This window comes from Cynara cardunculus (assembly GCF_001531365.2).
Source record: "Cynara cardunculus var. scolymus isolate 2C chromosome LG 2, CcrdV1, whole genome shotgun sequence".
Lineage (NCBI taxonomy): Eukaryota > Viridiplantae > Streptophyta > Magnoliopsida > Asterales > Asteraceae > Cynara > Cynara cardunculus.
This window is the reverse complement of record NC_037529.1, coordinates 61,054,054-61,066,301: the sequence shown is the minus strand read 5'-3', so window position 1 is coordinate 61,066,301 and position 12,248 is coordinate 61,054,054. Positions and strand designations below refer to the sequence as shown.

Genomic DNA, 12,248 nt, shown 5'->3' with positions numbered 1-12,248 from the left:
TTATCTTATATGAAGCTTACAAATAAGGGTATTTAGGATAAGGTCAGGGACAGGGGCAAACAATCATGTTGGACTAGAGGGACACATCATTTGAAATGGTTTGCTGGTATTTAAAGTAGACTGTTGCCTATACTAGCAAGAACAAGGTGATCTGTGCTAGCAGTAGGGAATTATGAGAAGTAGATTTAGGCTGAAAATGACCTGGTTAGACATACTAAGGAATGGCATGACTGAAATATACGTGTGGACTTGCTCCTTGAAAGGATTTTGGTGCGAGCACTACAACAAAAAGAGGTTTATAGGACACTTTTTTTGGACAATTTTCGAAAACCGTCCTTTAAAAAGGTTAATACGACACATTATTTTATGAGTCCTATTTGATTTAATCTTATATGACTCTTAATTTTGATGTCTTATTAACATATCTTGACGTCCTATCATGTAATCTAATACGACACTTTTGAATGTCATATTATTTTATGGTCTAATAGGACACTTTTAAGTGTCGTATTATTTTAAAGACTAATAGGACATTTTAAAGTGTCATATTATTTTAGAAATTATTAAGACATTTTTAAGTGTCATGTTAATTTTAAAAGTTAATAAGATAATTTTGATTGTTGTATTAGTGTTTAAAAGCTAATAGGACACTTTTAAATATCCTATTAAAGTTTAAAATGATATAAATAACATATTGTATTTAGAAGTATTTTTAACAGGCCCAAATATCAAAAGACATCCCTATCTCTTATACTTAATCAGCCCATTTTATTAACCTACCTTATCCATAGGTTCAATTTGACTTGGGCCTAAAAATTATGTTACCAGTCCACAAATCGGCTTTCACTCAATTCGTCCTCCCTCGCCTCTCGCCTCTCGCCTCGCTCACGGACGAATTCACCAACGGAAACCAATTCACGATTCACAAATCGAAATCGCAATCGGCCTTGACTCAATCGGCTCTCGCTCTCGCTCTCTGCCTCTCTCGGGTCTCGACTATCGATCGGCTCTCGGCCTCTCGCTCTCGCATCTTGTGGCTTGTGAGGTTAGGGCTATTTTGAAATTATCTACCATACTTTACTTATATGATTAAAGATCATGTTTGATTAAGGACATGATAAATTTATATGATGTTATTTTCATATTGCTATGAATCTTCATAAAGTCTGATTAATATTGTAGGTTATTGGTTTTATATTTTTGATGTATAAAGTCATATGTGATTCAACAAACTATTTTGAACAAAGTTGTTTGAATATTTGAAATCATATTTTCATACATTCTGGATTAATATACTAGGTTATTGGTTTGCAGTTGAGTAATTTTGCATCATGTGTGATTGTATAGTGTAAAGCAAAATACATATGTGTGTCATTACTATTGAATATGTTGAATCATATATGATGTATATTGTAAATACCAAAACTGTGTGGTCTACTTGTGGTCTTTCGTAGTCAATTACAAGGGTATCTGGTACAAACTTGTTCAATATATGTTATATACATTGTCTTTGAATATAGTACAAGTTTCATATCTGCTAGATTTTTTAGGAGCAACACCCAAACCAGGTTGCAAAACCTAAGTAGGTCAGCTTAGCTTTCATGTCATTTTGCTTATATATGACTTTCAATGTGCAAATACTTCAGAACAGCAAGATGGAGGGCTTTATTAGCAGGGGCAGTAGCTGGACCTTCAATGCTCCTCACTGGATTCAACACACAGCATACAAGCTTGGCATTTCAAGAGATGCAACAAAAAAACAATAGTACCGTTGATTCACTTGACTGTTTCTTATTCATTCCCACCATTTTCAAATTTGGTCATCTCCTTCAAGCTCCTAAACTCGACAGTGTTCGAAGTGTTCTTGGTGACAGTAATATTCACCCCACTACACATATATTACCTCTCATTAGTTTGCTATATGTGGTGGCATATTCTGTTATCTTGATGAATTACTGTTGGTATCGATGCAAATTACATGGRCATTACATYGTTTTCTCATGACTTGTAYACACACARATCATGCTTATCATTATTGGTAGATAGAGAAAGATTGACACTTGCATCAAGCTTCAACTATACYTAATAGATAATCACTTCTAGTGCATAAGGCATCATAGAKWACAATGAGCACAAAAGTGAATGATGGCATATATTATTCARTAACACTCCAGTAGTGGGAAGGGCAATGGGATGACTCTTTTGGTAGTACATGTTTATCAGTTTGTACTTCTTACATTTGTTCATTTTGTGTGTTTGTGTGTGTAGCTCTTAAACATCTCTTGCTCTCTCCGTATACGCTTTTTAAAGATGGGTACGGCTTCGATAATCAAAGACGCAATTGATAATCATGAGATTACTGACARGTGTGTAATCTGGCATTTGTATACAATTGATARTCATGAGATTACATATGCAAAGAAGAAGAAGTAATGAACTRACCGAAGATGGTGTTGGTGGGGTTGTAGGCAGCCTGGTTCGTGGCATTAATAATTCTCATACAAATTCCATCCTGTTATTAGTCCTTTTAGTTATTACCTTTATATTAATAAKTCATATGTGTAATTTCTATTATTATTTATATCAATACAAAGATGTTTCTCAGAGATGCAAGGTTTTGTTCCCATTTTTACATACATATACATACATATATAATATATATTCGAAAGATTTCTATTATTATTTAGGGATTCTTGTTTCTTTGTTATGTTGGTTTGATGTTTTTGGTTTGATTGGCATGCGCAGGAGCATGGGATTAATGCTCTTCACATAAAGTTGCGGGCTACAGGAGGTAACAAGACCAAGACTCCTGGTCCAGGAGCCCAGTCTGCTTTAAGAGCTCTTGCTCGGTCTGGCATGAAAATTGGTCGCATTGGTATTTCTTTCTTCACTTTTTTCTTTGTAAAACAAGTGTTACACTATTTTGTTGGGATACTTGTAAAATTCTTGAGAGTTAGTGACTTTCAATCACGTTTTTATGCTACTCTAATGGAGCTTGAGTCTCGAAAATTATAGCTGGAAAATTTGGACTTCTGTCAAGAGACCGAGTTTCTGCCAATGGAAAGATCAAAGAAGAAAAAGCTTGAACAAGCCTTCGATTCGAGTGGATCAACATTTCGGTTGTGACAGAAGACAGGGTCTTGGTGCCTTTAAGGTATGCATGCAAACTCCTCCTTTCTGTTCCATTCCATTCCTAGGGTAAAGTAGTTCCTTAGCTAGTTAAACATTTCTGTAGTTGATCATTGGACGTTCTGTTTCATTATGATTCATTTCCCTTTGATCCAATTAGAATAGGTGAATATTAATTACTTCTGCTAGCTGAATATTAATTACCTCGAGGCAATTAGAATAGCTGAATATTAATTACTTCTGCTAGCACCACCATGCACTTAACGTACTTTTGCCTTTTACATGTTTGTGACGCTTCGAAAAAATTCCCGTGGTGATCGCTTCATAGTTGGTCAGTAGGGCAAGGGCATGCACCAGTCCACACCATCACATGTAAATCCTATAGAATCCATATGAAAATCAATATCTTCTATGCTAATGCTATTGGGTTTTCCATATTCTCGATTCCGCTTCAGGTATGATTAGAAAAGAATGCCCCTCATTATCATACTAGATAGATTACTTACATGAGGACTTGGTCTAAAGCTTAATTGGCATAAACTTTATTACATATCATAATAAGATTCAGAAAGAAGTTGTGGCATAGAACTTACAGCATCAAAGAGATGCTATTTGCTTGGTGGATGGGATCCTGTATTAGCCTCCTTGAAACAGGAACATGGGCATTTCTATACTATTAAGCAAGAGTATCTGTTACTAATATCCATATAGGATCAATCCACCATATATCAATGATATACAAGTTGTTCCTAATAGTTTAGTCCTAGCATGCTTCATGCTTGAGTTACAATGAGTAATAGACAAACAAGCAAACTGCCTATTCTGTTCAATTGTAGTTTGCTAATTTATGTGTCAGCTAATTTTAATGTTTATATTATCTCTTCTATGGTGTGCCTAATGAATTATGTTTCATTGATATCTTCAGCACCTCAGGCATACATTTTAAATCATGCAAGGAAGCTGCATTCTATCTAAGAGATCACTCCTTGTCAAATGTTGCTGAAGAAAAGGCGTCTGAGGAGATGAAGCAGATGGAGGATGCTTGCCATAAAGTTCCCAAATCTGTAAGTAAAAAGCATGATGATCGCAATTGCTGTCGGCAAAGTTTGTGAAAATAATTGTATTTTATTTGAATGTAAGCAGGTGAATGAAGTTGGCAGTTCATCTGTTCCTGAGGGAAATGTTAACTTGCCTTCAACGGATAACTTGTTTGATGTTAAAGTTGCCAGCCTTATCGACTGCTCTTCTTGTGGAATAGCATTTGAAGACATCCAAGGGCTGGAGAAGCACCTGGCTAGTGTTCACAAGAAAACCACAAGAAGATTCGATCTCCCGACAACTGAAGGCGCAGGGCACCGTGCTTCAGGAAAGGTAATAAAACTTTGTTATTATTACTAAGATGCACTTGAGCTCGATTCATGGAAATCCTATAAAGCCACTGCTATATAACAGCCCTCCTTCCTTAAATAACCAACACAGATTCCACTTCTATCATAGAGTTCTCATCTTAGAAATATACCACTTTTTCCACAATTTCTTGGAAATTTCTGCCCACTGATACCGAAATTTGTTTGTTGGCATGAATGGATCGATCAGCAGCATGCAGCTATGGATATTGATGAGCCAAACTTAGATAAACCCTATGCCCAGCAGAATGGGGAAGGATCTCCAAGTTCACGGAAGATAGGCGAAACACAAGAATCAGTTGGCGTCATCAACGGGAGGTTCAAGACCAATTGTACATGGTGCAACAAAGGGTTCCTTTGTGAGCCGGTTGATGCCGAAACTATGGCGGATGCAACTGGATTCATGTGTCCACAGTGCAAAGACAAAATCTGTGGGGGATTCGAGAGGAGTTTGTCAAGGTCTCATCAACCTTAAATTTTTAGTTAGTTTCTAAATACCACACTTTTCGGTTTTTAATTTTGAGTTGCCTTGTGGGTGGGATTTACTGGGTTTGTTTTATTTTATGTCAGAGACAAAAATACGCATCAAAATTTTCATTTTGTCCTTTTTTCCATTTTTTATGGCATAGAACAGTTTACTATTTGAGTATTATATGTATTATGTGGTTTTTTCTTGTATTCGCAGAGATGATTCTAGAACTCACGATTGGTAGAAATGCAAAAAATAAGTAGGCTTATAAGCTCTTAATTTAAGTGGGCCTTGAATGAGTTGTTTGATTTATAGTGGGGGTTCTATAAGAAGTGCAACGCACATGCACACACGTGTAAGCCCGTGGCCAAGGACACAGATCGGGGGTGGCGTGAGGAGGCTCACTTTGCACGGCATATCGAAGTTGATAATTACTGATTAATTAAAATGATTATTTAATCAACAGTTAACATTGAGCTTATTTTTCATTGAAGGATATTATCACGTTTTTTCCCTCTAAAATTAGATGGACACTTGGTCTCCAACTCTATCTCTAAAATGTGAAACTTATGGAGAAATGGAGAGATTTTTGGGACGTGATCAGGTGGTTATCTGATCACGTTCCCAGTATAAATACAACATTCAACCTCCTGGCTAAACACATCTAGAAATCGAGACATGCTCTCTTTCTCTCTATATCGTTGCAACTGTTTTCAATATAGCATTATTTTGTTGAATTCTGCATCTGGTTTGCATCAATTCTATTGCCCTTGCTGCTGGCAATTGAATTTTGACTGCATCAAATCCTAGGGCTTTACAACTTTAATACTCACATTTTCAAAGAGTAGTCGTATAAAATATTTAATGACATGATTATATCCGTGCACGTAGAAGTACATGAGTTAGAAAAGAGAAAAATCCAGGAGATGTTTTGTTCTCACACTTGGTTGAAGGGACACAAAAGAAAGTGACGAGAGACATCATTTCCTCAATTAACATCAAAGATGATTCAAAGACTTGTAAATATGTCATGTCGTCAAGAGATGCTCCACTTTGGAAGAAAGCAATAAATGATGAAATTGACCATATTGTAGGAAATGAACCTAGGAATTGGTAGAGTTACCCATGGGAGTGGAACCAATAGGTCTTCAAATGAAAACTACACGAAGACAGATCAATATCTGCCTTTAAGGCAAGATTGGTGGATAAAGATATCGACACAAAATATGTACACTTGTTAAATCTCCGTACGGGCTAAAACAAGCTTTTAAATAGTGCATGAAAAATTTGATAAAACTATCACTTGTTTTGGGTTTATACATAATGGCGCTGATTGCTGCATATATGCAAATATGATAAACACATATTTGATCTTATTTTTATATCGAATTCTTTGCATTTCATCATGATTTAATAGCTAATAGACCCCCTAATCTTGGTTATTGATTGATCGTTAATAGGTGCAAAAAAGGATGGATTTAAGTACAAACAAAACATAATATCTCAAAGAATAACAAGGTTGGGCATATTTCTCAAATGTTTATTCATTCAATGCATAGCTATTAAAATATGATATAGGCATATTTCTCATATAAGACATAAATTGAGCATACAAAATCAAATGTTAAAGATCCACGCTCTCTTTTCAATGTGAGGCTTTTTATATGTTTTTGTTTGTAGCCGTTAGAGATAAGAAGACACAACCCAGGACCAAAAATTCCACGATGCGACTTTTTCTTACAGTGAATCCACCCCAACCTGCGTTCGGAACTGTGTTTGGCTCCAAAACCATCCGAGTGACTTTCCAGCGGGTTTAGTCATGGCCCAAGTCATTGGTGTCCCCCAAAACTATACCAATCTTGTATCCTGATTTTTCAGGTACATCTCACGATAATTCGAAAAACTCAGATAAGGTTGAAGAACTACGTAGAAATACAAGAGTTAGAAAAGAGAAAAACCTAGGAGATGATTTCTTCTCACAATTGGTCGAAGGGACACAAAAGAAATTGAATAGAGACGTTATTTTCTCAATTAACAGCAAAGATGATTCAAAGACTTATAAATAGGCCATCTCGTCAAGAGATATTCCACTATGGAAGAAAGCAATAAATGATTAAATGGATTCTATTATAGGAAATGCACCTGGGAATTGGTAGAGTTACCCATGGGAGTGAAACAAATAGGTTCCAATAGGTTTTCAAATGAAAACTACATGAAGACAGATCAAGATCTACCTTTAAGGCAAGATTGGTGGATAAAAGATACAAACAAAACTTATATCTCGAAGAATTACACGACTGGGCATATTTCTCAAATGCTTATTCATTCAATGCATAACTATTAAAATATGATATGGACATATTTCTTGTATAGGACACAGGCTGCGCATACAAAATCAAATGTTGTTAAATAGAATACACGACCTCTTTTTAAAAGTACGGTTTTTATTTGTTTTTGGTTTTCTTTGTTGCCGCGAGGAAGACGCAACCCAACCCAAAAATTCCACGATGCTACTTTTCCGGCGAGTGAACCTGTTCCTAACCCATCTTCGCTACTGTATTTGATTCCAAAACTATCGGGGCGAGTTTTGCAGCTGTTTTAGCAGCGGCCCAAGTCGCCGGCGACCCCAATTGTGAGTTTTTAGGTTTTTCTTTTGAGTGGTTCTTGTGGGGGGTGATTTAAAAGGGAGTTTTTATAATTAATTGTTGTTGAAGGGGGATCAATTGATAGAATTTGGAGAGCAACCATAGAGAAGGAGGGGGTGATTTTAGGGAAGATTTTGTTGGTATTTTCTTCAAATCCTTTAGATATTTTTAGTTTGTAGGTTTAATGTGTGCTTTCTTAGTTAATTTTTCTCAATCGAGCAATACATTTGATTGTGATTGTGTTGAGACTTGTTGATCCTTTTCATATCATTCGAGGGCTGGCCTGTTAAAATCCTGGTGCCTTCTTGAACGAAGTTTATAATCAACAAGTGACACAAACCTTGATTTAATCGGTTATCATTGTTGGGCTATTTATTTAAGTTCGTATCCATGAATCGTGTAGCCTAATTGTGAATTGTTAGATAGAGTTGTGAATTTGTAATTGTTCTCAATTTCATTTTAGTAGCAATCAATAATTCAATTGTTTGGGCGTCCGATTAATTTTAGTGTTGTGAGTTCAGTCTAAATGGTCGGTGTCCGATCATTGACTAGGAGTGGCGTTTGTCCCTAATGCAATTGGCGGTTGAATCTATGTTTGTAACTAGACTTAGTTAGCTGATTAGGAACTAGTTTGTTAAGCGTCTCATGCTAGTTTAATCTTACACACACATAAAGTGTCGGTTTATATCAATGTTCATTGTCATTCTGAATAAAATGAGAAAAATCATTCTATGAACAAGTCTATTATACACGATCCAGTCAATGATGCACATTCACTACTAGTTTATAATTGTTCGTTTTCCACTTCAATTTAATATGTTTAGTTTAGTATCTCAATCAACCCTTTTACATAATACATAGAAGTTTGACACTATTCACATCCAATCCTTGTGGAATCGACCCTACTGGCCATTATTACAATTTAGTTTGTAGGACGATTTCTTAGGTTATCAAGAAACAAATGTGTATAACACACTTGACCATGGAAACCAAATTTATTGCCCTAGCTGCAACAGGCAAATATGTTGAATGGATTAGATATCTATTGACAAATATCCATCTATGGCCTCATTTAACTCCTTCGGGTTCATATGTAATGTAACAGTGAAGCCACACTGTCAAAAATTTACAATGTAGTGTAAAGTTAGAAGTCATGACATATAGGCCTCCGACATAATTACGCGAGACAATTAATTGATAATGGCACCATTAGTATTATATTTGGTCAGACAATGTGGGAACTTGGCTAATCCGTCAACCAAACCGCTCACCAAGCCTCTGCCGAGAGACTTGATTAGATCAACTACCACAAACATGTGTTTGAAACCACATCGAACAATTAGTGATGGGAACCCAATTTGGATTTAGTGCTCCTATCAACCAGTTTTAGAAGGTAATAACAAGTCACTTAATTAATTTAAGGCACTATCAACTGACAAACACATGTAAGGTACCTAATAGCACGTCATTGCAGAGAATGAGGATGATTTTAATCTCTTAACACTACAACAAAAAAGGCTTTATAGGACACTCATTAGTGTCCTAATAAGGTAGTTAATAGGACTTTTAAGTTTATAGGACAAAAAATGTGTGTGTCTCATCTAAAGGTGTTGTATTAGGTTAATAAGATGAATTTGAGTGTCCTAAAAAACTCTAGGATTATGATACAAAACCCATAGTCCTATAAAATGGTTTAAGTAACACTAAAAAGTGTCCTAATAGACTATAATATAGGACACTTTATGTTGTCACAAAATGTTTACATTTAGAAACAAATATGGGCGTCCCAAAAAATGTTTTTATAGGACGAAATTCAATGTCCCAAAAAATGTTTTTATGAAGCAAATTTTAGTGTCCTATAAAATGAACTAAGTAATACTAAAAAAATGTCCTAATAGGCTATAATAATTAATACTACAAGCGTCCTAAATGACTATAATGCGAGACGCATCATCCAATTATAAAATCCTACTGTAATATTACATTTAGAAGCATATACGAGAGTGATTCGATAGAACAAAATTCGAAATTGTACAAGTATTTATATGAGTATCAAGTATCAACTACCAAGCTATGTAACGAAAAAAAATAACGCAAATACAAAATCTTATTGTGCCCTAGAGATATCAATCTCCGTCATGCACAACCTACAATTAAAAAACAGATATATGAGCTTAAAGTTATATAATAAAAAAAAATTCTACACTTTATCAAAGACTAACATACCACAGTGAAAGGACAAGGCCATGCGATTGTTGCTCCAATAGCGTCTTCAATTGTAATAAACAATCCATATGGCCTAACCAAATGTTCCCTCCTTCTTATAGCAACCAAAACATGTACCTCACACCAATTCGGACCAATCTCCTCGCCACCAGCCAATTCATCTGGATCTAAGCTCTTAACACGTCCTCTTGCCATAATTTCCATGGAATTTATGATGCTCTTAAGATGAACAACATCCCCAACCTACAAAAACATGATTGAAAAACAAGATTCTCAGATTCTAAGATTTTATTAAAAAAAAAGCACGGGAACACTTGAAGTACACTTGGTTTTATTAAGTTTTAGCAAGACACGTACCTTTAGAGGTTGAAGTTCGGTGGTAGCTTGACGATTCATTGATGTCATGGGAACACTTGAAGTACTACATTTGACCCTCGCATCTCTAATACCATAGCTTTCAGCTCAGCTACTTCATTGCGAACATCTTTATATGCTCTTTTCCACAACATGTTCTCCCTATAACAGGCAGAGCGACTTGGCAAGACACCCCATATATCTGAACCTCTAACACCTAGCCCATACATCCGAGCACTGCCATGTTTGTCTTTTCCCATCACTTTCGAGAATACATCATTAGGCCCTGGCTCATCAAGTGAGCCTTCGGGAAGTTGAAAGTTAAGGTCTAGCATTTGTTCCTATAGTCAAATAAATTATCACTAACAAATATATAATAAAACTTGTGAAAACTAGTCTATAGTTCAAGTAAAATTTGCATATGTAATCGACAAATTATAAATATAACATACAATAGCATTTGCAGCTTCGACATTTTTGGCAATGCCGTCTTTAGAAAAACACGCAACAAACAACTCCATTCAACTAGGTTCACGTCCCGACAAAGATTCCTGTAACAACCCAGATATATATTTAGGTAAATACATATGCATATTACATCAACTACATTACCTTTAGTTCTTCACGAACTCGAGCATAACTTTTTTTCCCTGTAATTTGCATCATCTTCTTATATCCCTTACTAGTCTTATTTCTTTCACTGATTTTCTGAAAATGACATATAAGGCTATAAACTAGAAGTGGATAAATTATAAAATGACATTTTATAGGATTTACCACACAAAAACAGCCAGCAAACAGTCCCTCAACAAGGAAAAAAGGGACTTGGTTTTCTGCAATCAAGAGACTTTTTACATCCAACTCCAAACTCAATAACGTAAGTAATTCCATGTTTAACAAGCAAGTATTTGGTCTGAATTTGAATTTCATACTACTGCTCTTGTTGTTGCAGGAACCTAAAGAAAACAAGGCCAGGTTCAAACATGGATCGTTTTTTCCCCGTTTCAGAGAGCCAAGCAGTATTGAGAAAATCTTGGGGGAAATTGACCAACAACACAACCTTCACCTACTCCAACAATCACAACCACCTTCATCTACTCCAACAATCACTTCTCTTACACTTGTTCATCATGAGATTACAGAACCACCTCTACAACACCTTTCAGCTACCAGGATCCAGGCTGCCTTTAGAGGCTACATGGTGATATATATACATATATATATATATATATATATATACACAAAACTCATCATTCCATTACTCTCTCATACAATTAAGTAAAATGCAGGCACGTAGGAGCTTCTACTCTAAACCTTTGACAACTGGTATTCTGAGGCTTCAAGGTGTAGTTAGAGGTCAGCATGTCAAGAGACAGACAGTCAATGCCATGAAGCAGATGCAGCTGTTGGTCAGAGTCCAAACACAAATACAGTCGCGAAGAATCCAAATGTTAGAGAACCAACCACTCAAACCCCAACCTAACAAACAACTCAACATACTACTGGTAACCATTTCTTCATAACATATTTTATTTGTATTCCTGAATTAAGTTTTCTGGTCAAGGGTTTCTTGATTATTTTCGTTATTATTGTGGTAACAATCAATACTCATGTGAAAGGCACAGACAGGTCCCACATTATATTATATATAAATTCTACATAATTAAAACTCAATTGGATTTACCACACAAAAACAGCCAGCAAACAGTCCCTCAACAAGTGAATGGGTCTAGAGAAGATTGATGTTTATAGATGATCCAGCACAGAGTATTGACCAAAAACCCTACAGAGATTTTATCATTAATGAAAGAACCAGAGAGAAGTAGAAAACAACAAAAACAACAGTACTCAAAGCAAAGTATTGACACTTTCAGTTTGTTTTGAAATAATATACCTTAGCATCTTCTTTGTTCCAATTATTGATAAGGTTCATCCATTGATCCGGATGAACTCTCTTAGGCTTAGACTTTATTTGCTCTTGAAGTGATAGAGATGGATCATAGTAATCTTTCTTTATTC

General features: G+C 35.7%; 3 protein-coding genes across 4 annotated transcripts; 2 read left to right on the top strand and 1 right to left on the bottom strand.

Annotated features, from left to right (window-relative positions):
* The first annotated feature begins 2,952 nt into the window (after positions 1-2,952).
* On the top strand, positions 2,953-5,088 carry LOC112508204. 2 transcript variants are annotated; one of them, XM_025112994.1, is made up of 4 exons: positions 2,953-3,154; positions 4,055-4,193; positions 4,273-4,500; positions 4,729-5,088. In XM_025112994.1, exons 2-4 carry the CDS (start codon positions 4,152-4,154, stop codon positions 5,008-5,010), a joined length of 552 nt encoding a protein of 183 aa, XP_024968762.1. In that variant the 5' UTR covers positions 2,953-3,154; positions 4,055-4,151; the 3' UTR covers positions 5,011-5,088. The 2 variants fall into 2 exon arrangements, with proteins under 2 accessions (XP_024968762.1, XP_024968761.1); XM_025112993.1 differs by having other exon boundaries at positions 4,726-5,075.
* A 4,687-nt stretch (positions 5,089-9,775) lies between these two features.
* LOC112506246 lies at positions 9,776-10,750 on the bottom strand. Its single transcript, XM_025110262.1, has 4 exons — positions 10,682-10,750; positions 10,325-10,570; positions 9,876-10,118; positions 9,776-9,796 (listed from the first exon to the last, which is right to left on the bottom strand). Exons 1-4 carry the CDS (start codon positions 10,748-10,750, stop codon positions 9,776-9,778), a joined length of 579 nt encoding a protein of 192 aa, XP_024966030.1.
* A 368-nt stretch (positions 10,751-11,118) lies between these two features.
* LOC112506245 (protein IQ-DOMAIN 14-like) lies at positions 11,119-11,752 on the top strand. The gene is made up of 3 exons (XM_025110261.1): positions 11,119-11,133; positions 11,182-11,430; positions 11,519-11,752. The coding sequence occupies exons 1-3, from the start codon at positions 11,119-11,121 to the stop codon at positions 11,750-11,752; spliced, it is 498 nt and encodes a 165-aa protein (XP_024966029.1).
* Positions 11,753-12,248: the final 496 nt, after the last annotated feature.

Excerpts from the sequence above, each read along its gene's own strand:
- LOC112508204 (XM_025112993.1), top strand. The coding sequence starts at position 4,152 with ATGAAGCAGATGGAGGATGCTTGCCATAAAGTTCCCAAATCT. Across the intron at positions 4,194-4,272 it reads GCCATAAAGTTCCCAAATCT|GTGAATGAAGTTGGCAGTTC; the intron begins GTAAGTAAAAAG and ends GAATGTAAGCAG. Across the intron at positions 4,501-4,725 it reads GGCACCGTGCTTCAGGAAAG|CAGCATGCAGCTATGGATAT; the intron begins GTAATAAAACTT and ends TGGATCGATCAG.
- LOC112506246 (XM_025110262.1), bottom strand. The coding sequence starts at position 10,750 with ATGGAGTTGTTTGTTGCGTGTTTTTCTAAAGACGGCATTGCCAAAAAT. Across the intron at positions 10,571-10,681 it reads TCGAAGCTGCAAATGCTATT|GAACAAATGCTAGACCTTAA; the intron begins GTATGTTATATT and ends ATTTGACTATAG. Across the intron at positions 9,797-9,875 it reads GGCCTTGTCCTTTCACTGTG|GTTGTGCATGACGGAGATTG; the intron begins GTATGTTAGTCT and ends TTTTAATTGTAG.
- LOC112506245 (XM_025110261.1), top strand. Across the intron at positions 11,431-11,518 it reads CTGCCTTTAGAGGCTACATG|GCACGTAGGAGCTTCTACTC; the intron begins GTGATATATATA and ends AGTAAAATGCAG.